At 42.9% G+C, this 27,386-nt stretch overlaps 1 protein-coding gene and 1 long non-coding RNA gene across 4 annotated transcripts in view; one reads left to right on the top strand and one right to left on the bottom strand.

Annotated features, from left to right (window-relative positions):
• The first annotated feature begins 530 nt into the window (after positions 1 to 530).
• Positions 531 to 27,386, top strand: part of LOC122553739 (caspase-6-like) — a 43,730-nt gene continuing 16,874 nt past the window's right edge. Inside the window, exons 1-2 of one of the 3 annotated variants that reach the window (XM_043698008.2) lie at positions 531 to 681; positions 11,507 to 11,548. In XM_043698008.2, the coding sequence (XP_043553943.1) occupies positions 660 to 681; positions 11,507 to 11,548 (64 nt within the window). In that variant the 5' untranslated portion in view covers positions 531 to 659. Of the gene's footprint in view, positions 682 to 11,506; positions 11,549 to 15,653; positions 15,775 to 22,146; positions 22,291 to 27,386 lie in introns of those variants that run through there. The other 2 variants (XM_087980417.1, XM_043698015.2) reach the window with 2 other exon arrangements.
• Positions 13,557 to 15,511, bottom strand: LOC148152083 (uncharacterized). The gene is made up of 2 exons (XR_015753472.1): positions 13,718 to 15,511; positions 13,557 to 13,612 (listed from the first exon to the last, which is right to left on the bottom strand). It is a non-coding gene; the product is annotated as an uncharacterized LOC148152083 (long non-coding RNA).

Here is a 27,386-nt window from a genome sequence, read left to right as displayed (position 1 = left end):
AATTATATCAGGGTGCGCGACCTTTGCACTGGTCACTGGGAAATTCAAGTTATTGGTCTCTACATGGATTGCAATAATGTTCACAAACACGGGCAACTCACAATTTTAATTCTGCTCTTGAAAACTGTCTCAAACTAGGCCAATATCTCAAGGCACTGAAAACAGCAGCAAATAATGCAAATCAAAAACAAGAACATACTGGAAGCACTCGGCTGCATTTATGCATGTATCAACACCAAATAATAGTATCAAGTTACTGCTTCTCAATGGGCAAAGTTCAAGGAACTATACCGAGTTGCTCCTTCCCATGTGCAATGGGCAAACTGCGAGTAACGACACCCAGTGAACGTGCCAAAGGCTATGCCTCTCCCTGAAGGATGGGCTGAGCGCGGGCTGCACCAGGTGTAGCACAGGGGTCCACACCTGCGGGCACCGGGCCGATTGACAGCCGCGTGGGCCAATCACCATCGGCGGAGCGGGAGGCGGCGTTTCATCGGTTTGCAGGATGCGCATGCTCATGGAAAGAAAAAAAAGACCCGGATTGAGGGTGAGCAAGGGAAAGAGATAAACAAAGAGAAAGACAAAGGAGCTCACACACAGAGAGAGAGAAAAAAGGAAGGAGACAGAGAGAAGAATCCCCACGGAGCGGCACCGAGCCCATGGCAGCGAACCAGGAGCCAGGTACCGGGATCGGGACGTCAGGCCGATCGGGGGGGGGGGGTCTCTGTTATTAGGGCCCGGGGTCACCTGGCCCTCGTTCCTCCTGTCAGTGCCCACGCTCCCAGATGCTCACTGTCTGGGAGTTGGAATCACCTTCCAAGGCAGCGCTTGACCTTTCCGACCCCACTCACTCACCCCAACCCACCCCCCCTCTCTCTCCCACTCTCTTCCCCCCCCCCACACTCTCCCCCCCCCCCCACACTCTCCCCCCCCCCCACACTCTCCCCCCCCCCCCACACTCTCCCCCCCCCCCCCACACTCTCCCCCCCCCCCCACACTCTCCCCCCCCCCCCCACACTCTCCCCCCCCACTCTCTTCCCCCCCCCCACTCTCTTCCCCCCCCCCACTCTCCCCCCCCCCCCCACTCTCCCCCCCTCCCACTTTCTCCCACCCCCCCCACTCTCCCACCCCCCACTCTCTCCCACCCCCCACTCTCTCCCACCCCCCACTCTCCCCCCCCACACTCTCCCCCCCCCACACTCTCCCCCCCCCCCACTCTCCCCCCCCCACTCTCCCCCCCCCCACTCTCCCCCCCCCCCACTCTCCCCCCCCCCACTCTCCCCCCCCTCACTCTCTCCCCCCCCCCCACTTTCTCCCACCCCCCACTCTCTCCCACCCCCCACTCTCTCCCCCCCTCCCACTCTCCCCCCCCTCCCACTCTCTCCCCCCCTCCCACTCTCTCCCCCCCTCCCACTCTCTCCCCCCCTCCCACTCTCTCCCCCCCTCCCACTCTCTCCCCCCCTCCCACTCTCTCCCCCCCCTCCCACTCTCTCCCCCCCCACTCTCTCCCCCCCTCCCACTCTCTCCCCCCCTCCCACTCTCTCCCCCCCTCCCACTCTCTCCCCCCCTCCCACTCTCTCCCCCCCTCCCACTCTCTCCCCCCCTCCCACTCTCTCCCCCCCTCCCACTCTCTCCCCCCCTCCCACTCTCTCCCCCCCTCCCACTCTCTCCCCCCCTCCCACTCTCTCCCCCCCTCCCACTCTCTCCCCCCCTCCCACTCTCTCCCCCCCTCCCACTCTCTCCCCCCCTCCCACTCTCTCCCCCCCTCCCACTCTCTCCCCCCCTCCCACTCTCTCCCCCCCTCCCACTCTCTCCCCCCCCCCACTCTCTCCCCCCCCCCACTCTCCCCCACCCCCCCACTCTCCCCCACCCCCCCACTCTCCCCCACCCCCCCACTCTCCCCCACCCCCCCACTCTCCCCCACCCCCCCACTCTCCCCCACCCCCCCACTCTCCCCCACCCCCCCACTCTCCCCCACCCCCCCACTCTCCCCCTCCCCCCCCCCACTCTCCCCCTCCCCCCCCCACTCTCCCCCTCCCCCCCCCACTCTCCCCCTCCCCCCCCCACTCTCCCCCTCCCCCCCCCACTCTCCCCCTCCCCCCCCCACTCTCCCCCTCCCCCCCCCACTCTCCCCCTCCCCCCCCCACTCTCCCCCTCCCCCCCCCACTCTCCCCCTCCCCCCCCCACTCTCCCCCTCCCCCCCCCCACTCTCCCCCTCCCCCCCCCCACTCTCCCCCTCCCCCCCCCCACTCTCTCTCTCCCTCCCCCTCTCTCTCTCCCCCCCCCCCCCCCCCCCCCCCCACTTTGAGAAACTAAAGCAAGCAGAATTGTCCACGCTCTTCTGTTATCCACCACTTCGTCATGTAACTAATGAATGAAAATGTTGAAAGAAATTGAGGTTGAAACACTTTTCTTGGGAAAAAAAAACGGAGGAATAGTTTTTTTTTCTCGAGGATTGCTTGTTGTCCTGCACGGTGTTCTTGGAGGCTGGAATTTGCAACTTTATTTATGGGAAAGTGAGAGGGTGGGAGTGCACAGAATAGAAGAGGAAGGTTTAGGGACAATATTCGCCAGAAGTGGAGTGAGTGGCAGCTTGCAGCTGAGGGAATAAAGGAGTGAGAGAGACCATACAAAATATACACTTGGTCATTCTTTTCTATTGTATGTGTAATCCACAGAAATGTAGGAACAATGGATGCAAGAAGCTCGCAATGCTGGATGCAGTTGCACACTTGAAAGTGAACGCTTTTTGCATTTCTTTAAACACTTTGTCACTTTACATGTGTGGGCGCTTTCTGGTTTTTATCTCTGCCTTCATCAAATCATACAACACCAGGTTACAGTCCAACAGGTTTATTTGGAACTATAGGCTTTTTGGAGTGCAGCTCCTTTGTTGACTGTGATTTTTAATTTTGTTCACCCCAGTCTCTTGTGAAAGTTATTTTTGGTGAAGAGCTAAAGAGACAAGTCGCAACTTGCCATGCAGGCTAACTTGATGCACATGTTACATACTTGGTGTATTTTAAACTTGAGCATGTTTAACTAAAATCTGTTTCCCAAAACTAGTAAGACCTACACTTTAAATAGCATAATTTGGAGTATCATGGTATCTGTGACTGCAGTGCATAAAATTTTGGCTATTCAATTAGAGTTTATTTTTGAAAAGACTAGGCCAAATTTGTTTAAGTTCTAGATGAGTCCAGATCTGCTGTCATGAAAGGTTTATTTTTTAGTCGAGAAGGAAGTCCTGCAATCTTTGTGATTTCTGTAGTTGGTGAAAGATCATTCTTGTAAATTCAGTTTCGTTTATGTGAAACCAATAATTATCCAATGGCTTAATTAGATAATTTAAGCACTGGATACAATCTTTTTCACAATTTTAGTTTAATTTAATTTAATTCAAAGTTAAGTGCAGATTGTAAACACTCTTTAAATGTCAGGAAAATGCAAATTTTTATACTAATGTACTCCTGGAACTTTATTGCTAAGACAAGATGTAAGTGTAATCTAGACTGTACAAAAAAAAATCATTGGCACAGTGCAAAGTCTAAAAATAGTTTGTGAAAGGCCATTTGTTCCTTGCACACTATCTGTTCATGTAATTGGTTTGTTTGATTATTTGCATTTTCTTTTTTATGTATGTGAATTAGAATTTGAGTAGTCTTGTATGAAGAGCAGAGGTTAGAATCAATAAGTTCATGTCTTGTACATTAGTGCTGTAAATCAATCAAAATCAATTGGACACTGGGGTAGACAAGGTGGCTGTGCCTTTTGTAATGTTATGAAATAAAATCCTATTCCAATTCAGTTCACATTACTGTTTGAATTCAGAGCACGTAATCAAACTATGAAAGTCGCTTCTCTGTCACTGTGCACCAGTGGAATAATTACAAGCAAATAGCAAAATTGCTATTAAATGAATAAACCACAAATACAGCCACTATTTTAAGTTGCAAATGGTTTCAGGAAGACAATGCTTCACTCAGTTTAGATAACATGGAGAATTCATGCAGTGTTTAGTGTTTCACCTGAATCACTACATCTGTTGTGATGTTTGTGCATCTTTGACACTAGATATTTATCTTTTATAAGCAGCAAATTGTTGGCTCAGATTTTGCTAGGAGTGTAGAACAAATGCCTGATTTGCACTTGCCCATAGTCTATTATTGGTGTTTTGTACATGTTTGCATCACCCAAACAGCAGTGCCCTTTGCAAGGCAACAACTGTGTGTCTCCTTAACCAATCAAATTGAAGAATTTTAAAAAAGCTGTGAGTCTGAAGTAGGAAGTACAAGAATGCTTATTTCAAGGTCAAATCAGGGACATGGGAGTCAAGTAGAAAAAATGATTCCATAGCGAGTCTACTGAGAGATGAAAGACATATGACTAAGTAGTGAGATTATTTCGTACAGTGGCTGAGTTGGGATGTACTGTATTATTAAATTGCAATTAAAATATCTGTTACCTGGGAACAGATTTGGAGAGAAAATGAATTGGGGCAGTAGCGTTGAGCAGGAATAGTTTGGATACTGTATCTTGCAAACCCGAAGTTCATTGTTTTTCCATTTGGCATTTGATTTTAAAGTCTAATTTTAAATACTTTTTGTGGATTAGTCAATAACTAGAATATTGCATTTTTATTTTTAAAAACACATTTTCTAAGGAAGCTTATACTCCAGCTCCTCTAAATGAAGCATGTTAAGGGGAAAGCAAGAGATTTGAGGGAATTGTATGCAATCCTAAAATTATTTTGTGCTAATAAACTATGATTTGTGTCCTCTATTTTCTGTATGTTTTGTTTTTAAATCATTAGATTCTGGAGAGATATCAGAGAATTGGAAAAATTGCTAATCTGACACACATATTCTAAAAGGGAGGCAAAAAGCGACCATAGACCAGTTAGTCAAACAGCTATTGTAGGAAAGGTATTGGGATAACTTTATTAAGGACATAGTAGCAGAGCATTTGGAAAATCATAAATCTAATCAAACAGTCAGCATGGCTTCACAAAATGAAACTCATGCCTGATTAATTTATTAGAGCTTTTTGAGGAAGTCTCAACCCAAGTGATTAGAGTGAAACCATTGTGTTTTGTATTTGGTCTTCCAGAAGGCATTCAACAATACTTCAAAAGAAAGTTAAGTCACAACATAAGAGCCCACAGTGTTGGAGATGGTATGTTGTCATGGAAAGAGAATTGGCTCATAGGAAACAGCAAGTGGGGATAAGTGGTACTGTTTTAGGTTGGAGACAGGTGACTGGTAGGGTTCCAAAAAGATCAGTGCTGGGACTATAACTGTTTACAATAATATATTAATGCCGTCGGGGACGGAAAGAAAAGGAAGGAATGTCTTCATCCGGAAGCTCACTGATGATGTTACCTAGTGTGGTGATGAAACGTCTGCAAACAAACCTTTCAGTTTAGCGAGCAAACCTAGATCCAGAACCTCACCTTGAGCTACAAATCTTCGCAAAACTTGCTAACTGTAGCGAAATTTGCATCAACACATAAATAGGTGGAAAAACTGAGAGGGATACAAATGGCTCACAGAAATATTAAGTTATTTGGGCAAAATTTGTTAAAACATTAGCAAAGTCTTACCACATTGTTCAAGGTGTTGGTAAGGCACATCTATGGAACTATGAGCAGTATGGTCACCTTATTTCATTGGAAGCAGTTCAGCAAACATTCATTGAAATGATTCCTGGTATGGATGGATTGTCTTAGAGCAAAGGCTAAAGAGACTGTGGAGTTTAGAAGAATGAAGGATGATTTCATGAAACAAAGAGGATTCTTAAGGGGCTTGACTGGGTAAATGCTGAGAGGATGTTTCTCCTCATGGGCGAGTCTTGGACCAGAAGTCATAGTTGCAGAATAATGAGGTGAGACTGAACAGAGGAGGAATCTCTACTGAGAATTGAGGGCCTTTGGAATTCCTTGCCACAGAGAACTGTGGAAGTGGAATCTTTGTGTATATTTAAAACTGAGATTCTTGATCATATCGTAGAATCCCTTCGTGTAGAAACAGGCCATTCAGTCCAACAAGTCCAACCAACCCTTGGAAGAGCATCCCACCTAGACCCATTCCCAGACCCTATCCCTGTAACTCTGCAGTTTCCATGGCTAATGTCCCTAACCTACCCTTCCCTGAACACTATGGGCAATTTAGCATGGCCAATTCACCTAACTTGCACATCATTCGACTGTGGGAGGAAATAGGAGTACCTAGCGGAAACCCACGCAAACATTGGGAGAATGTGCAAACTCCATGCACAGTTGCCTACGGTTGGAATCGAACTTTGGTCCATGGTGCAGTGACACAGCAGTGCTCACCACTGAGCCACAGTAGAGGATTCAACGGTTATGGGGAAAGGTGAGGAAAGTCGACATCAGGAATGTCTGTCTGATCAGCCATGATCCTGTTAAATAGTAAAATGGGTTCAGTGGGCTCAAAGACCTAATCCTGTTTTCTGTTTCTTTTGGAATAAGATTAATAAATTGCCAATACAAACAGAAAAAGGACCATTTGAGCCTAAATTTGCGGTTAGTGGCTGATTAACAGCACTCACTGCTGACCTCTGAGAGGTTCTTGTAAAGTACTAGTAGTACATCTGGTGTGGATTCTCTCTTTTTAATTGTCAATTTGAATCTGGCACTGAGTTGAGAACATCTTCAGTGATGCGATCAAACCGGGTAAGCAGCCAATTACATAGAAGAACGATCATAGACAGCAAATAGCATTCACTTGTCACACATTTGGCTAATTCACTTCCTGGATAATAGAAACTGAAATGTAAACTGAGGAAAAATATACTAAGTAGCTGTAATGGAAATTATTCATCAGTACAAATAATAATTTTCCACCCTAGAACTCTGTGGGAAGCTAAGGAAATGATTGCTGGGCCTCTTGTATCATTGATAGTCACAGGTGAGGTGCCGGAAACTGAAGGTTGGCTAACGTGGTGCCACTGTTTAAGAAGAGTGGTAAAGACAAGCCAGGGAACTATAGACCAGTGAGCCTGACGTCGCTGTTGGGAAGTTGTTAGAGGGAATCCTGAGGGACAGGATATACATGTATTTGGAAAGGCAAGGACTGATTAGGGATAGTCAAAATGGCTTTGTGTGTGGGGAATCATTTCTCACAAACTTGATTGAGTTTTCTGAAGAAGTAACAAAGAGGATCGATGAGGGCAGAGCGGTGGACGTGATCTATATGGACTTCAGTAAGGCTTTCGACAAGGTTCCCCATGGGAGACTGGTTAGCAAGGTTAGATCTCATGGAATACAGGGAGAACTAGCTATTTGGATACAGAACTGGCTCAAAGGTAGAAGGTTGTGGTGGAGGGTTGTTTTTCTGACTGGAAGCCTGTGACCAGTGGAGTGCCACAAGGATCAGTTCTGGGTCAATTACTTTTCGTCATTTATATAAATGACTTGGATGTGAGCATAAGACATCTAGTTAGTAAGTTTGCAGATGACACCCAAATTGGAGGTGTAGTGGACCGCGGAGAAGGTTACCTAAGATTACAATGGGATCTTGATCAGATGGGCCAATGGGCTGAGAAGTGGCAGATGGGATTTAATTCAGATAAATGCGAGGTGCTGCATTTTGGGAAAGCAAATCTTAGCAGGACTTATACACTTCATGGTAAGGTCCTAGGGAGTTTGCTGAACAAAGAGACCAGGTTCATAGGATAGTAAAGAAGGCATTTGTTATGCTTTCCTTTATCGGTTAGACTTTTGAGTACAGGAGTTGGAAGGTCATGTTGCGGCTGTATATGATATTGGTTAGACCACTGTTGGAATATTGTGTGCAATTCTGGTCTCCTTCCTATCAGAAAGATGTTGTGAAACTGGAAAGGGTTCAGCAAAGATTTACAAGGATGTTGCCAGGGTTGGAGGATTTGAGCTATATGGAGAGGTTGAATAGGCTAGGGCTGTTTTCCCTGGAGCGTCAGAGACTGTGGGGTGACCTTTATAGAGGTTTACAAAATTATGAGGGGCATGGATAGGATAAATAGACAAAGTCTTTTCCCTGGCGTGGGGGAGTCCAGAACAATAGGGCATAGATTTTGGGTGAGAGGGGGAAGATATAAAAGCGATCTAAGGGGCAACTTTTTCATGCAGAGGGTGGTATGGAATGAGCTGCCAGAGGAAGTGATGGAAGCTGGTACAATTGCATCTTTTAAAAGGAATTTGGATGGGTATATGAATAGGAAGGGTTTGGAGGGATGTGGGCTGGGTGCTGGCAGGTGGAACTAGATTGGGTTGGGATATCTGGTCAGCATGGACGAGTTGGATCAAAGGGTCTGTTTCCGTGGTGTACATCTCTACGACTCTGACTGTAAGTTGTTCAGAAGGGGATCTGAATTGGTATATAAGCTAAAACCGTAGTTAACACCTCATTATCAATCCTGTTGTATTTCTATGATATTGTGTTTATCTTTTTCAAAAATTTCCAACAGCAGTAATAAACACAAGAAGAGTTAGTGCAATGATCTGAAAGTTGTTGACCATTACTAATAGCAGTGACATTAGTCAACAGTAAGCTCTGCAGTGTAATAGGGAATAAAGGATGGTGATTTTTCTTTTTTTTTGTGCTTAATTGCATGTCTGCAGACTTCATAACTTGCTGTTTGTTGCCAAAGGTTATCTGCAATGAATGCCGATGATTTTTCCATTATTACAACCGTAAAATAAAATTTTAAGTAACAAATATGTATAGTTTTCTATAAAGAATAGGCAAAACCCCTTTTGGATTTAAAAGGAAACTAATGCACATTGAACATTCCAAAATACTGACAAATACACGAAATGAAGCATCAAATTTCAGCATTTTTCTCTGGGGAAGGGAGATATTGGGAGAAACTGCATTAGCCCTCAAATATAATTTTTTTTTGACCTGCCTTGAGCTTGAATTGATTACTGTTCTGCCTTCATTATAGATTCTGACCAGTGTAAGAAGTTATTTGTAGTCTTGTCACAAAGACCGAAAAGTGGTAAATGGAATTTAATCCAGAGAAGTGTGAGGCATAATTTCAAATTTTCACGTGATAAGAAACTTGAAAGTATCATGAACTTTGAGGAGAATGGTGCAGTAGTTCAAAAGGTCCATTATATCTGCCTTCGTGCTTTGAGCAGTTTACTTGTATTCTTAGATTAGATTAGATACAGTGTGGAAACAGGCCCTTCGGCCCAACAAGTCCACACTGACCCACCGAAGCACAACCCACCCAGACCTATTCTCCTACATTTACCTCTTCACCTAACACGGCAGGCAATTTAGTGTGGCCAATTCACCTAACCTGCACATTTTTGGACTGTGGGAGGAAACCGGAGCAACCGGAGGAAACCCATGCAGACACTGGGAGAATGTGCAAACTCCATACAGTCAGTTGCCTTCCTGTAACCCTGCATAATATTCCTTTTTAGTCATGTTTCATCGTGAATGTCTCAATTAAACTTGCATCCATCATAGTGTCAAAGTGCAATCCAGGTCCTAACCATTCACTGCGTGAAGATGTCTTTTCTCCTGTTGGCTTTTGTTTCCAGCTGATTGTTTGTTTGAAATTTGTAATTTTTTGTTTTCAATCTTTTCAATCTATCTACTCTATGCCTCATGATTTCATGTACCCCATGGTTTTGAATTCCTCTATCGAAATATTTTCTGCACCCCATCCAATCCAATAGTGAATACAATATTTCAGTTGAGGTCAAACCAGTGTTTTTATACAAGTTTTAAAATGCCTTCCTTGCTTCTTCTGAAGAAGCCTAGGACACAATTTGCATTATTAATAGCTCTGACAATTGCACCTTAAATTAGCAAAGAGAAGCTTGTTATGCACTTACATACCCAGATACCTCTGTTTTAACACCTTCAGAATTGTACCTTTTTATTATTATTATCTCTATATTATTTCTACCAAAATGAATAACGTCCCATTTCTCCACATTGAAAGTCATCTACACTATATTCCTTATTGATCAAATGTTTCCAAATCTTTCTTTGGTTGAGAAGTCAATAATTACATTGTGGACTTGAACTAATTTTTAGAAGGATTAAGTGGAGTTAAGGTTGGAGTTTTAAAAAATCTAAAGCATGGTAGTAATCTGGAACATGTGGTTAGAGGCATAAAACATTTCTGTGTTTGCAGTGTTGTAATTTAGGAGGTTGCAGATTGGGAGCTGTACAGCTCTTCTTAACGGTATAGATAATGTTTGTTGGATTTCTTCCTTTTTTCTTAAATTTTGAATGTATGTTTTTCCTTTTATTTGAAATAACATTGCATTCAGGGTCATTTTTTCAATTGTCATCTTTTTGCTGCTTTTTCAACTTTGAAGTTATCGATTGCCATTTCCTCGGTTTTTATGTTGGTTTGTGTTCCATGTTTCTCTGAAAATAATGTGATTCCAGCAGTTAATTCAATGATGATTGAGAATACACTACAAGCATACAAAGTATTGGAGATTGGGTAAAAGAGATGGCAAAGAATTCAAAAGTAGAAAAGGTAGTTTTCTGAATATTCTTTTCTTGAGGCGAAATAATTCTAGTAGACCATGGCTAATAGTTTTGATTAAAGCGCAGCAGGTCCGGCAGCATCCAAGGAACAGGAGAATCGACGTTTCGGGCATAAGCCCTTGAAGAAGGGCTTATGCCCGAAACGTCGATTCTCCTGTTCCTTGGATGCTGCCGGACCTGCTGCGCTTTTCCAGCAACACATTTTCAGCTCTGATCTCCAGCATCTACAGTCCTAACTTTCTCCTAATAGTTTTGATTAAAGCAATTAATCTGCTTCTAGCTTCCAGTGAATATTTTCTATAACATCATCTGAAATATAATAGGAAGTGTACAATCGTTTCTATATAAATTGGGGAAAAAAAGCCAAATTAACCTACTAGATATTATGATCATTGAAATTAAACAACTCATTATTTCAAATTGTGCTCCAGAAATGGGCTAGATTTTGAGGAGCGGTGCTCCGAAAGCTAGTGTGCTTCCATTTAAACTGTTGGACTATAACCTGGTGTTGTGTGATTTTTAACTAGATTTTGAAGCCTGCAAAAGTGTAAAACTTGCTGCTGACCTTGAAGAAAGCTGGCCACAATGTGAGAGAGATAAGGACTTTGTCTTTACCAACTCTGACCAAATTTCAAATCTGACATCAAATCGGTGAAATCGTGAGGTGTTCAACAGCGATACTGTTATCAAGCAGCCTTTGTAGATATTTCTGAGCAAGTTGATTAGAAAATGCTATTACTCAGTTCTCGACCAGATGAGACTCGAATCCGGGCTTTCCGGTAGGGAAACTACCATGCACCACAAGAACCCTCAAGCAGTCTTTGTATTCCCGTTGCCAATAAACTAGCATGATAAAAGGACTGATTACTCTTCTTGTCTAACTTAAAACGTGAAGTTAGTCCACTAATTGCCTCAGCTGCTATATAATTAAATCTACTGTCAATATTGAGGTTTTTCTCGCATTAAAGATGTTGCTTTATTCCTAGTTGTTGTTCAAGATGGTAAATCTGTTGAACAAAATGCAAATGGTAAGTAAACTTTTTATTTTGAAAGAGAATAGCGTTAACAGTATAACTTGCATTGCTTACTTTTGAAGGTTGTAATTATCAGTTCATTAGTTTTAAACAAAAAAATGTTTGAGATCACTTCCCCATTTTTGAAAGCAGAACTATGTCAGTTCTGATGCATTCTCACTGCAAAATCAAAAAAGTTTTGTCCGTTTGAACGTTGATATTGTTTGAGTCTCGATGCTCCAATTGTAATAGTACAGCTCATACCTCAAGCTGGACAACGAGGAAACTGAACTAGCATCTGTAGTCATTTAGCTGAAATATTTAACAATTGATTGTTGAGTTAGTTTAGTTGTCTTACACTAATGAATGCTTTTGTTGCCTAGGAAATACAGGAGTAAGACCAGGCCATTCAGCCCTATTTATCAGTCTGTCTCTTGAACTTAAGCTGGAACAGAAGTAGTCTATTCAGCCCATCGAGTTTGCTCTGCTATTCAATGAGATTGTAGCTGATCTGGTAATTCTCAACTCTGCTTTCCTGCCCTTTTCCCATAACCCTTATTGATTAAAAATCGACCTATCTCAGCCTTCAATATATTTAAAAACACAATCCCAATTGTCTTCTATGGCAAAGAATTCCACAAATTCCTTACTCAATTAGGAAAAAATTCCTCTCACCTCTATTATGTCAACAACCCTAACTCTGCGATTATGTCCTCTGGTCTTAGGTTTTTCTGCAGGAGGAAACAATCTCTCAACACCTATTCTGTCAAGCTCCCTAAGAATCCTGTACATTTCAAAAAAAATCAAGTCTCATTTTTTAAACTCCTTGGAACCCACCTGCTCAGTCTCTCCTTATAAAAGGTTGGGATCAACCTAATAAACCTTCTCTTGCCTGCCTCAAGTCAGTATATCTTTCCTTCAGATAAGTGGACTCGAACTATTTACAGTATTCTTGGTGTGATCTAACTAGCTTCTTGTATAGTTACAGCAGGACCTAGCTATTTTTATACTGCATTCCCTTTGAAATAATGACCAACATTTTATTTTCCTGCCCTATTACCTGCTGAATTTGTATGTCAGCGTTTTGTTGATTTTAAGCATGAGGACCCTCAACCCCTCTGTGGCAGGAAGAATAGATGAATCATTAAATTCATTGGGAGTTCAAAACTAGAGGGAATAGGTTTAAGGTGAGAGGGGAAAGATTTAAAAAGGACCCAAAGGATCACTTTTTCCACACAGAGGGTGGTGTGCGTATGGAGCAAGCTGTCAGAGAAAGTGGTGGAGGTGTGTACAGTTACAGCATTTGTAAGCATCTCAATGCATATTTGAATAGGAAGGATTTGGAGGATGTGGGCCAAATGCTGGCAAATGTGACTAGGTCAGATTTGGATGTCTGGTTGGCACGGATGAGTTGGACTGAAGGGTCTGTTTCTGTGCTGTCTGACTCTGGCATGATTTCCGCCTCATCTGCTGAATTTGCTTGATTATATAATGGGTTTCTAAGTGCTCTGCTACTACATCCTTTATAATAGATTCTCACATTTTCCAACGATAGGTGTTAAGCTAACTGGCTTGTAGTTGTTTTGCTCTCCTTCCCCTTTTTTGAATAAATCTGTTGCATTGGAAGTTTTCCAATTCTCTTGTGCTTTTCCAGAATTCAAGGATTCTTGGAAGACTGTTGTGCATCCACTATCTCCATAGCTACTTTTTAAAAATATCCTAGCATTATGGCCAAGGGACTTAGGAGCCTTTTGGGCCTATTAGTTTCCCTAGTTCTTTTTCACTAGCGATAGTTAGTGTACTCATTTCCTTATCCTCTATTTACCTCTGTTACTCTTAGACGGCTGGAAAATATGAAGCCTTCAAAAATGAGATGACGAGTCCAGAAACGGTGTTCGAGTGAAGGGTAAGGCTTGTAGGTATAGGGAGTGCTGGATGACTGAAAAATTGAAGTTTTGGTCAAGTGTAAGAAGGAATTGTGAGAAACAAAAGCTCACTCACTTTAATAATTTCAGTCCGAGACTAATTTCTGATCAGCATTTATTTGTACACCTATAGATGGGTGCTTTGTCTAATTACCTGGTAAGGTAATGACAAAATGCACACTATATCCAAAAAACCCTCGCAATTTATACCATATGTTTTCCTTATTCCATTGTCTGTTCCCTGCTTCGCTTACGTCACTCATTTCCTTAAGACTTATCCCACAACTTCTGTTTATCCTGTTTTGTCCGTGACAAACTCTTATCTCTGACTCCCATAAGGGTGTTTGACGTCAGTCTATTATAGATTATTGATTAGGCATATCTTTTCTTCTATCAGCATCTATTTCCATCCAGAGGCCACTTTGACCTCTTTGATTAGGGTTAGTTCCTGTGTCTTGAGGAGGGGAAACAGATGCTTTCCTGTTTGCCCATATATCCACCATTGTTCTGTATTCATGTCTCGTGCTTTCTTTTTGCTGAATATGTATTTTCTCATTCCTATTCTGTATCAGAATTTATACTTGCAGAAATAACATTAATTCATTTATATCCCACAATTTCCCCTTTTTCTTTTCATTACTATCTGTTAACTTCTGCATTTTTGTCTCCTTTTTTTTTAACATTGTTCCCAAAATTCGCAAGCATCATTTCAGAGATTTCATCCATCTTAGTCTCACTCATCTCCTTATTATTTAGTTGATAAAGTTCCTCTGTCAAATTTCCCCTCGGGGCATTCGTTTCATCAAGGCTGTTTCAATCAGCCTCTGGGTGAGCCCTCGTATACAGGGTATGATACAACAGCCAATGGCCACCAATACCCCGACTACTACTATCAGGGAAGTAAGGATAGAAACCACCACCCCCTTCCATTTTCCAAACCAGGATTCAAGCCACCCTGTGAGAGATGTGTCTACTCCTGAATTCTCAGCCAGTTCCTCTGCTAAGGTAGTCAATCCCCGTAAGGCCCGAGTAATCGAACCATCAGGCGCAGTGTTATTAGGAATAAAGGTACAACAGCTTCCTCCTAACATCACACATACACCCCCTTTCTCTGCTAAAATCATATCAAGGGCTATTCTATTTTCCCATGCCATCCTACTCGTCGCATCAAGCTGTTCTGATATTCCTTTAACCGCATCTCTTGTATAATTTATAAATCCCTGTTGATTATAAAAAATGTAATTTATCCTGTCTACATTTTTATTAATTGTTACCCACCAAAAGAGAGCTGACTTAAAGCCTGCTGCAATCTGGTTACAAGCTTTGAATTCAGGTACTCCCCTAGGGACTCCTACCGAATCGAGATAAATCCTGTCATCAAAAGAAGTATCTAACAGTAATCTCTTACCCCTTCCCTTTTTCCCTACTATCTTTTCCTTCTCAAATGCCAGGGTAAATGGAATTGCCAATTGTACAATTGCACATATCCCTCTCCAATCCGGAGGTAGGGTGGGTCTCAATATTTTTCCTCCACAGTACCACCACAGATCCGCTCGGGGAACCTTTAATGCTGAGTAGTTCCCTCCCTTCTCCGTTTCGGTAACATTCTTAATCTCTGTACATAATTTCAGCTCCCCCAAATGTCTCGACCGACTCGTACCTCGCCTGTGCACACATGACGTGTGATTTCCAACTGCGGCGGAAAATGTGGGGGGAACTTTTGCATCTTTCTCCTCCAAGGGAGGGAACATCAGAGATAGGGAGGTACAATTCCTATCATTCCATGCAGTCTCATCCTGATACAGGGCTATCATACATTTCATGCCCTTCCTGTCTCGCTTCCACCCGAGCGGAAAGGGAACCACCTGGGCCACTGGCCTACCGGAGGCACATGCATAGCAATTGCTTTTGTTCAGACTTTTTACAGTATACTTTACTCATTCAACCCAGGCATTTGCATCCCCGTACCCAGTCTCTATCTCGATGGTCTGTTTCAAATCCTTTACCTCTATAATTTTTACTACTTTAGGATCATTGGGAGGGGTGAAAGGTTGTATCTCATTACCCAGTAATTCTACCCATTTTTCCCTGTCCTATGCTAATTCGAAAACAACAGCCCACAAACTCCTTCCCATTTGCTTTCATTTCAATCCCAAATGTTTCATTTAATTGTACCTCATAGGTGCCACCTCCCAAAACCGCTCCGTGCCATGTGGTTTTTCTTACCGTTAAATATATGGGGTTACACTTTTTATCGGGACAATCGGTGCTGGTCGAAAGGGGGCCCGGTGTATTGTGACAAGACCGTTATACCAGGTACCATCCCCGAGGCCATCCCCATAGGACTTAAGATGTATCTCTGAGTTGCGGTATTGTCTCTGATTAGCTACATTCCCACAATTTACTAAGCTACATATATCAGTGTCTATTACTTGTGGATTATCAGACTCAGGAACCATTAATAATACATATGAAAATGATATGTGACAAAATCCTAATACGAAGAGGACTAGCATCATAACTCTAAGCATTCCCAGTATTCTAATCGCTATGCTAAAACACAAAAAGGCTTAATATACAATCTTACAGAAATAATCCCGCGTCGCCACTGTATAGTCAATTACTCAAAGTCTCTTTAGTCTGAGTTTCAGCGGGTCTTGCGTTGATTCGGCTGTCCAGACTTCTTCCTCAACTGGAGGATCCACTGGCCCTTTGATCCGAATGTAGTGAGTCCAGCCTTTCTCCACCGTCCTTATTGCCATTTCGGTAGTCAAAAGAGCCTGGTACGGCCCTTCCCAGTCTGGCTGCAGCTTAGTCTCTGTCCATGATTTTATTAAGACCCAATCTCCTGGCCGGATGGGATGAATTCAAGGGGCGGAGTCTGTGCCAATAGACCCTGTTTTCTGAGGAAAGATAAAGAGGAGGACAAGCCCAGTATATACTTCTTTAAAAACAAATCTTTAGTTTCAGGAATTGGCAATTCTCCCTGCGTTCCCAAATAAGGTAATCCAAATAAAATTTCATAGAGGGATAGTCCCAAATCTTTCCTCTGGGCTGTTCGTACTCGCAAGAGAGCTATAGGTAAACATTTGGTCCAAGGGAGTCTGGTTTCTATGATCAATTTAGAGAGCTGTCGTTTGAGTGTTTGGTTCATTCTCTCGACTCTTCCTGATGATGGTGGATGCCATGGAGTATGGAGTTCCCAGGAAATCCCCAACCCCTTCATTACCCCCTGTAACACTTTAGAGGTAAAATGAGTTCCTTGGTCGGAATCTATACGGTTCACTAACCCATATCGGGGAATTATGTGCTCTAATATTGTTTTAGACACCCCATTTGCAGTGGCGGTAGCTAGGGGGTATGCTTCAACCCAATCAGATAAATGATCTACTATGACCAACATATATTTTAATCTTCTACTCTAGGTAGTTCAGTATAATCTACTTGTATACTCTGAAAGGGTCTCAATCCTGGGTCTCTTCCTCCCTGGGCCTGTTTTCTCAGAACCTTTTTATTTACCTTTCTGCATATTTGTTTAGCTCACATATTTGTTTAGCAATGGTATATATCCCTTTACATCCATATTCCCTAAGAACTAAATCACACATTGCTTGTACTCCCAAGTGACTGCCTTGGTGTAGGATAGCCATAATCTCTCGCATCATCATTTTGTTTAACATTTCCCTTCCATCAGATAACTTCCAATGCCCGTCAGCTGTCTTTGTAGCCCCTAAATCTCTCAATTCTTTTTCTTCTTTTTCAGTAAATATAGGAGCTTCCCTAGGACCTGGAACAGTAGGTATTAGGGAATGAATCACCACTTCTTGTGGGTTCAGGGCGGCTTCCCTAGCCACTTCATCAGCTAATCTATTTCCCCTAACCTCTGGTTCATTTCCTTTCTGATGACCATTTACGTGCACTACGGCTATCTCTTGGGGGAGTAATAAAGATTCCAAGACCCGTTTAATCAATTCTTCATGAACTAATTCCTTCCCCCAGCTATTGATAAATCCTCTTTCCTGCCATATCTTTCCGAACGTGTGCACAACACCAAATGCATATTTAGAATCAGTGTATACTGTTCCCTCTTTATTTTCTAATGTCCTAAGGGCTCTCTCCAATGCATAGAGTTCGCAGGTCTGACCTGACCACCCATTTGGCAACCTTCCTGCCTCCACCACACGACCTTCTGTCCCGTCTACGACTGCATACCCATTATGCCTTTTCCCTTCAATCACCCGGGATGACCCGTCTATAAAAAGTCTAGCCCCTGCATGAAGTGGAACATCTCTCAGGTCCATACGGACCTTAGTTTGGTATTCAATAATGTCAAGGCAGTCGTGCCCTGGATTCTGAGGAGAGTCTCCTTCCCCTTTCCAAAGAAAAGCAGCTGGATTTAAACAATTGTCGGTGACCAACACTAAATCATCCTTTTCTATCAGTATCGCCTCATATTTCAAAATCCGCGAGTCTGTCAACCATCGCCCAGCTTTTTGGTTTAGGATTGTTCTCACTTGATGTGGAGTGCTTACTATTAGGGCTCCCCCAAATGTAAGCTTTCTGCTTTTCTCCACCAACAGTGCAGTGGCAGCCACAGCCTGCACACACTCAGGCCACCCTAGGGATACTGGATCCAATAGCTTTGAAAGATATGCTACTGGCTGTTTCATCCCTCCCCACCTCTGGGTTAATACTCCTAAAGCCGCTCCCTTATCTACGGTGACAAAGAGGTGGAAGGGTTTATCTAGGGAGGGTAAGGCTAACACGGGCATAAATCAAATCTCTTTTGAGTTTCTCGACTAGTTCTTTTTCCTCATCATTCCAATTTAGATGTTCTGGCTCCCCCTCTATTAGTTTGAGATATAATTTCCTAGTCTTCTGAGCATAGGAATCTATCCACAATCTGCAATATCCCGTTAGACCCAAAAATTTGCGTAACTCTCGTTTAGTGCTGGGCAGTGGCATCACCACTATTCCCTCTATCCGCTCCGGGCTTATCTTTCGCTTACCCTCACTCACTAAATGTCCCAAGTATTTTACTTCTTGCTCCACATATTGTAATTTGTTTTTAGATACTCGCAGGCCCTGCTGGCCCAGAAAATTCAATAATTTGATAGTGACTACTCTGTCTCTTCTTATTCCTGATACTAAGAGGTCGTCTACATACTGCAACAGGGTAGTCCCCTTGGGGCTGCTAAATTTCTCCAATATTTGTTCTAACTTCTGTCCAAATAAATTCGGGGATTCCGTAAACCCCTGGGGGGGGGGCACAGTCCACCGGTATTGCTGTTTCCGCCCTGTCTTGGGATCCTCCCATTCAAAGGCAAACAAATTCCTACTTTCCTCCGCCAAGGGACAAGCCCAAAAGGCATCCTTTAAATCTATCACACTAAACCATTTGTGGTCATGAGGGATCTTACTTAATAACGTATAGGGGTTTGGCACCACTGGGTGCCTGACCTGCATTATCCGATTTAATGTTCTCAAATCCTGCACCAATCGATAAGTTCCATCAGATTTCCGTACTGGTAGAATTGGGGTATTATAAGGAGACATACATGGCTCCAACAAACCATCTCTAATCAGTCCCTCAATTACTGGCTGCAGTCCCCGTTTACCTTCTATGGAAATAGGATATTGTCGTTCACAGACAACGTCCCCTTTCCGTTTTAAATTTATTAAAAGGGGAGGGATCTGTAGTTTTCCACGATTCCCTTCTCTAGCCCATACAATAGGGTCTATCGCTCTCTCTGCATCCTCTGTCAATATTGCCAGTTGTACAACTAATTCTTTTTCCTGAATTCTAATCTCCAGTCCTAAAAGGATAATTAGGTCTCTCCCCAGTAAGTTACTTCCTATATCAGGGATATACAGCAGTTCCCCTGTAACCCTACCTTTAGGACCTTCTATCATCATAGGTTCAAATACTGGAACAGTAAATCCTTCCCCTTTCACCCCCGAAACAGTAATTGACCGTGTAAACATTTCTACTTTCTTTGGTTTAAAATGCAGCGATGACCGTGCTGCCCCGTATCTGTGGGCGGCACGGCACCGTGGGCGGCACGGTGGCACAGTGGTTAGCACTGCTGCCTCACAGCACCAGAGACCCGGGTTCAATTCCCGACTCAGGCGACTGACTGTGCGGAGTTTGCACATTCTCCCCGTGTCTGCGTGGGTTTCCTCCGGGTGCTCCGGTTTCCTCCCACAGTCCAAAGATGTGCAGGTCAGGTGAATTGGCCATGCTAAATTGCCCGTAGTGTTAGGTAAGGGGTAAATGTAGGGGCATGGGTGGGTTGCGCTTCGGCGGGACGGTGTGGACTTGTTGGGCCGAAGGGCCTGTTTCCACACTGTAAGTAAGCTAAGCTAATCTACTAGGGAGATTACCTCCTCCCTACACGGTCCCACCTTCAAGTTTATCAAGGGTTCCTGGTGGGCCCCTGAGGGCAGGAATCCCTGACACCCCTATTCTTCATCATAATTCATAAGCGGAATTGCCTTTTCTTCCCTTTGTAGATCAGGATACTCCTGCTTAAAATGCCCTATCTTTCCACAATAATAGCATCCTGCCTGTAGCGACTTCCATCTCTGCCCTGTCGCTCAAACCCTCTATCAAATGTTTCCCCTTGTCCTCCCTCTCTTCCTCTCTGTCCTACATGCTGCCTCCTGCCACTCCGGTTGCTCACTATTGGTTCCATTCTCCTCTTAATTACCTCATCAACCGTAGCTACCATCATTTTCGCCTTCTGTTTTTGTCTCTCATCCTCTCTCTTTACAAACACTTTCTGTGCCTCTCTCAACAATTCATCTAATGGTTTTTCACTCCATCCTTCTATCTTCTGTATCTTTCTCTGTATGTCTGGCCATGCTCTTGTCACAAAATGTACTTTCAAAAGACCCTGTGCCACTGGGTCCTCAGGGTTCATTCCAGAGTATTTCCGCATTGAGTCCCTTAATCTTTGCAAGAAAGCTGAGGGAGTCTCATCTTTCTCCTGTCTAATTTCAAAGGCTTTAATCAAATTCTGTGACTTCGGAACTGCCTCCCTTATTCCTTTTAGAATCAGGTCTTTCAATTCCCTCATTTCTTCTCTATGCTCCGGGTTTTGGTTTTCCCACTGGGGTTCTGAGGGGAACCTTCACCTATCCCTGTCCAGCATCCCCATCTCCAATCGGGTGTTCCCTGTCCCATATTTTAATGGCAGCTCCTCGTATAAGTCCCCTCTCCTCCCCAGTAAATAGTATATTCAAAATAGACATTAATTCAGCCCAGGTATACAGACTGGGCCCCAAAAATTGATCAATTTGTTCAGACAACCCCACCGGATCCTCAACCAGGACCTTCATTTCCTTTTTAAATGTTCTGACCTCCCCACTGGTGAGGGGGGCACTTACAAACCCAATCTCTTTGTCCCCTATGGGTACCTCCCAAAGGGGATAAGTCGTTACGTTTTTCCCCTTTTTCTTTTTTTTTAAAGAAATATTGCAATATTTCTAGCTCCCCATAACTTCAAACACCAATTCATCAATTCATGCTTGACTAACCTTCAAAGCCTGTTCCTAACTTATAAATATATTTATATATATGTTTACGTTCATTTCTTCAGTATTTAATAGTTAAAATGCATACAATTCCCAATTTTGCAATTCACTGTAATTACCCAGTTTTAGTCCTTTAATTTAGATCCAGAATTAGTTTCCTTAAATAGTCCTGACCAATCATTGCTCAATTACAATACTATAGGTCGTAAAATAATCAGAGCTTGCCTTAAAAGAATTTGTCTACTCAAGTTTTCTTTAAAAAAAAACTTCTAATGCATGAACAATGGCTGAATCCAAGGTCACAGATATTAACCATAGAATTTTGCTTTTACTATAATCTAATGTTGAACTGAAACTTCAACTGTCCTCCATAAATCGCTGTTATGTAAAGATAAAAGAGATTAGTTAGAAACTGATAGTAAGGCACTCATGATCTGTAAAAAGAACAGAAGTTATCATTCCTTTTTTTTTCTTCATAATCACAATAGAATCCTTAACCTTAAAAGAAATCATGTTAAGTTTCCATAACAAAATCAGATTCAAAACAGTCCTGGAACACAAGCTCCAGGGAATAAAACACAAACATTCAATCACCAACAAACAAATGTTCACTCAAACCAAATCACAAAGGGTTAAACTTCCTACCAGCTGTACAGCTCTTTACATTCTCTCTCTCTCTCTCTCTCTGTCTCTCGCACATTGACATATAAATTCAGATATTCACAAACCCAGTCTTCGTCCGATCTGTACTTTGGCCAGAAGACAGCGGGACGAAGAATGGAGTCCTTAGTCCATACAAAGCAACAATATTGAATCATCTTTCTCCCTTGTACAAGTATTATTTTGCCAATTTCCACAACATCCTGCCCAAAGGACTTTCTGGAGGAATGTTGTAAGGGACCCCGCCTCCATTTCCATTGCCGTGTCCTTACTTTGTTTCCCCGGAGGCTTTTTCCTTACCCAAAGCGCAAGCCATATTGAGTTCCTTCGTTAGTCCCTTATTAACTACTAAAACTCAATCCCGGCCACCAAGGCAATACTTAAAAGTCAATTTTCTTACCTTGGTCTGTGCACAGAGTTGCCTGGCCCCTTTTGTCACCGTATTTTCTATCGAGCTCCTATCACTGTCTGATTCAGATGTCTCTCTTATAGGATTCACATCAGTCACCCAAGGGTGCAGACCAAACCGGGACACGAGACCGCTCCTCAATGGGGAATGGGACGCGTCTTCCCAGAGTCCAAGGCCAGCCACTCCCCCCGGTGATGGAAGAAAATCCCCGACACGAGCCCCCAATTGTGAGAAACAAAAGCTCACTCACTTTAATAATTTCAGTCCGAGACTAATTTCTGATCAGCATTTATTTGTACACCTATAGATGGGTGCTTTGTCTAATTACCTGGTAAGGTAATGACAAAATGCACACTATATCCAAAAAACCCTCGCAATTTATACCATATGTTTTCCTTATTCCATTGTCTGTTCCCTGCTTCGCTTACGTCACTCATTTCCTTAAGACTTATCACACAACTTCTGTTTATCCTGTTTTGTCCGTGACAAACTCTTATCTCTGACTCCCATAAGGGTGTTTGACGTCAGTCTATTATAGATTATTGATTAGGCATATCTTTTCTTCTATCAGCATCTATTTCCATCCAGAGGCCACTTTGACCTCCTTTGATTAGGGTTAGTTCCTGTGTCTTGAGGAGGGGAAACAGATGCTTTCCTGTTTGCCCATATATCCACCATTGTTCTGTATTCATGTCTCATGCTTTCTTTTTGCTGAATATGTATTTTCTCATTCCTATTCTGTATCAGAATTTATACTTGCAGAAATAACATTAATTCATTTATATCCCACAGGAATCATGTGTCAGGTATAGATAGTAGAAATCAAGTGATTCCCGAGAAGCGTATAAAGGAAGTTGGAGTATACTTAAGACGGAATTCAGGCGGGCAAGAAAGGGACATGAAATAGCTTTGGCAGATAGGGTGAGGGAGAATCCAAATGGATTTTACAAATACATTAAGGACAAAAGGATAACTAGGGAGAAAATGGCACGTAAAGGTGGATAAATCCTCGGGACCTGATCAGGTGTACCCTGAAACTCAGGGAAGCTCGGGAAGTGACTGCTGAGCACTTTGCTGAGAGATTTGTATCATCGATGGCCACAGAGGAGGTGCCTGAAGACTGGAGATTGGCTAACATTGTGAGACTATTTGAAAAGCTGGTGAGTCTGACATTGGTGAACAAGTTGTAGGAGGGAACCTGGTGGGACAGGTTTTGAAAGGCAGGGACTAATTAGGGTTAGTCAGCATGGTACATGAGAAATCGTGTCACACGAACTTGATTGAGGTTTTTGAAGAGGATTGACGGCAGAGTGGTAAACATGATCTGTATAGACTTCAGTAAGGCGTTTGACATGGTTCCTCATGACAGACTGGTTAGTAAGGTTAGTTTATATGGAATAGAGGGAGAACTAGCTATTTTGAATATAGAACTGGCTCAAATGTGGAAGACGGTAGTGGTGGAAGGTTGCTTTTCAGGCTGGAGTCCTGTGACCAATGGTGTGCCACAAGGATTGGTGCTGGATCCACTGCTTTTCGTCATTTTTATAAATGATTTGTATGTGAACATAGTAAGTGTGGTTAGTAAGTTTGCAGATGACACAAAATATTACCTCAGTTTACAATGGGATTTTGATCAGATGGGCCAATGGGCTGAGGAGTGGGAGATGGAGTTTAATTTAGATAAATGTGATGTGCTGCATTTTGGAAAGGCAAATCTTAGCAGGACTTATACGCTTAACGGTAAGGTCCTGGGGAGTGTTGCTGAACAAAGAGGCCTTGGAGTGCAGATATATATTCCTTGAAAGTGGAATCGCAGGTAGCCTGGATAGTGAAGGAGGCATGTAGTATGCTTGCCTTTTATTGGTTCGTGCATAGAGTATGGGAGTTGGGAGGTCATATTGTGATTGTACGGGACATTGGTAAGGCTATTTTTGGAACACCGTGTACAGTTCTGGTCTCCCTGCTATAGGAAGGATGTTGTGAAACCTGAAAAGATTCAAAAAGAAATGTACAAAGATGTGCCAGGGTTGGAGGGTTTGAGCTATAGGCTCAAACTGAATAGGCTGAATAGGCTGGGGCTGTTTTCCCTGTAGCACGGAGCCTGAGGGGTGACCTAATAGAGGTTTATATAATCATGAGGGGCATTGATAGAGTAAACAGACAAGTCTTCTGCCTTGGTTAAGGGTGCCCAAACCTAGAGGGCATAGTTTAAGGTGAGGGTAGAAATATATAAAAGGGATCTAAGGGGCAACATTTTCACGCAGAGGGTGGTGCATGTATGGAATAGGCTGCTAGAGGAAGTGGTGGAGGCTGATACAATTACCTGCCCTGCCTCCCTGATTTGCCTTTCTAAAATGCAGCACCTCACATATATCGAAATTAAATAGCAGCTGCCACTGGTCCATCTGATCAAGATCCTGTTATATTCTGAGGTAACTTTTGCTGTCCACTGCCCCTCCAACGTTTGCAACTTTTTCATGCAGCGGGTGGTGCATGTATGGAATAAGCTGCCAGAGGAAATGGTGGAGGCTAGTACAATTACACTATGTAAAAGGCATCTGGATAGGAAGGTTTTGAGGGATGTGGGCCAAATGAGACTACATTAATTTATGATGTGAAAGTGCCGGTGTTGGACTGGGGTGGACAAAGTTAAAAATCTCTCAACACCAGATTATAGTCCAACAGGTTACAAACCTTTGGAGTGCTGCTCCTTTGTCAGATAGCTAGCTACTTGACAAAGGAGCAGCACTTCGAAAGCTTGTAAACTGTTGAACTATAACCTGGTGTTGTGAGATTTTTGATGAGATTAATTTAGGATATCTGGTCGGCATGAATGAGTTTGACCGAAAGGCCAGCCATTGCTGTCATTAGTCCCAGCTTGATCTGCTGATGCCTGGTATACAAACAACACCAAGCAGACACTGTGCCCCCCCAAAACATTGATCATCTTGCTCTACATTAGAAATATCTCATAACTAACAACAAAACTTCTATGTCCTCTGGAAATAATGACAGCACACAAATTCACAGCACACTTTGCCAGCTACTATCCAGGACAAAAGCCCCTATACCTACAACATGCAGGACGAATGTGATTTTTAAAAAAAATACACCATTACATAGGACAAACCAACGGAATACACAAGCATCAACTTGCACTAAAATGACACAACCAGTCGTCCTTCACAGTGAAGGACACCATTTCATTACTGGGACGGCCAAAAACAAAGTCGAGCTCAGGAATTCCTCGGAGGCCTTGTATTCATCTGCTGGTTCCATAAACAAACACCGGACCCATCTACAAACCACTACAGTACAAACTGAAAGTAGAGCCTCCCACCACAACAGACAACTATATAAATTCGGGGCAGATTGCAACGATAGCGCTTCACCCGGAGATTACACAGCACTGAAGATGTCACCCAGGAGGGAGACAAAATGTTTTCAAGAAAATCAACCAGCTCAGCGAACCGACTAACAACTTTAACCCCAACACGAACTATAGATCTTCACTAAAATCTATTTAAGGGGCCTATAGTGTACTCTCAGAAGTATGATTGGCCTCATTTGGGGAGCCTTCTCGGATATCATTCCTCTCTTGATGTAATTGATTCCCCGATAATATTCCTTCCTCATTTCCCTCCTTACCAGTCTCACCTGAAGACCCTATAAACTGGAATACTGAGCAGATAATCCTGCCCTCTTCTCAGCCATTTCTTGATAGCAATTACATCATACCCCCATGTTTTAACTTCTGCCCTCAGCTCATCTGCCTTTTTTTTTTGTCAGACTCCTACACTAAAATAACCATCCAATCTTGCTAAACTTCCTTGTGCCTTAACTGGCTGATAATTTCCATGCCTCCGTGACCCCCTTGCTGTTTCCACTAATTTTAGCTGTTCATTTCCCCGATTGAACATTTTCCTTAGGATCCCACCCTACCTGCCAAGTTACTTTAAACCCTACCCAACAACACCAGCAAACCCCCTGCAAAGATGCTAGTCCAATTCTGGTTCCTTGTATTAGTCCCATCACCCCAAATAACATGATCCCAAATGTTGCAGAAATCTAAAGCCCTCCCTCCTGCATCATCTCCCCAGCGAAGCGTTCATTCCTATTTCTATATTTATTAGCACGTGGCAGTAAAATCCAGAGATAACTACCTTTTTGAGTCTTGTTTAATCTATTTCCAACTCCCTAAATTCGGCTTGAAGGACCTCATCCTCTTTTCCAGCTATCCCATTGATATAATCTCTATCTGTTTGCTGTTCCCCCTTCAAAATGCACTGCAGCCATTCAGTGCCAGTGTCCTTCAGTGGTTTCACTGCTTCTGTTCTAACAAGTAAGTTTCTAACTTTGGTATTTCTTTTTATGCATGGATGGTTTTGCACAGAATTTATCAGTGATAACTTCTAGATAAGTGATCCAAATATTTATTTAAGTTAACAAATTTGTTTTTTTTTGTGTGGTGCTACTAATTATGGGAATGTGGAATCATATGAGATCTGATATATTATTACTGTCTACCTTTTGTGCTTTTTATTAAATCAGTGTGGTTAGTTTTACTTCTGCCTACAGATTTCCATAGTATTTGGATAACTCCAGAATAATGTAAGGGTATATTAGTGATCTTGTGCTAATTTATTGAACTAAATCTAGAGTCATAAAGGTTTCCTTTGACGTCAGGGTACTGTGACAGTAGAAGATAACAAGTTCACAGTTATCTTTTTCATTTAGCTGTTAGACTGCCATCTGATGGAGCCCCAAAAATCCACAATAACCAAATTTCACATTACCTCCCACTACAAGATTTTGGCAACACAAAATTTGCTCCTAATTTAAAAAGTATGGTTGGCCCAGATCATTGCATTTTGAATTTGGTGTTAATGGGAAAGTGTGAGGTTATGCACTTTGTTAGAAGGATATGGGGCATAGACTATTTTCTAAATGGGGAAAGAGTTTCCCCCCTCAATCCAAAAATGTGCAGGTTAGGTGAATTGGTCATGCTAAATTGCCTGTAGTGTTAGGTGAAGGGGTAAATATAGGGAACTGGGTCTGGGTGGGTTGCGCTTTGGCGGGTCGGTGTGGACTTGTTGGGCCGAAGGGCCTGTTTCCACACTGTAAGTAATCTGATCTAAATCTGAAGCAGAAAGGAATTTAAGAAAATCCTAAATTAGGACTCTTAAGGTTAACCTTCAGGTTCACTTTGTAATTAGGAAGGCAAATTTAACGGCAGTCATTTCGAGAATGCTAGAATACAAGAGCAAGGATGTACTGCGTAGGCTGTGTAAGACTCTGGTCAGACTACATTTGGAAGATTTGA

Source organism: Chiloscyllium plagiosum, unplaced genomic scaffold (genome assembly GCF_037043375.1).
Source record: "Chiloscyllium plagiosum isolate Xiang-an unplaced genomic scaffold, Cpla_swu_hap1 HiC_scaffold_1, whole genome shotgun sequence".
Lineage (NCBI taxonomy): Eukaryota > Metazoa > Chordata > Chondrichthyes > Orectolobiformes > Hemiscylliidae > Chiloscyllium > Chiloscyllium plagiosum.
The sequence above is the reverse complement of the archived record's forward strand: the minus strand, read 5'-3'. Positions and strand labels throughout refer to the sequence as shown.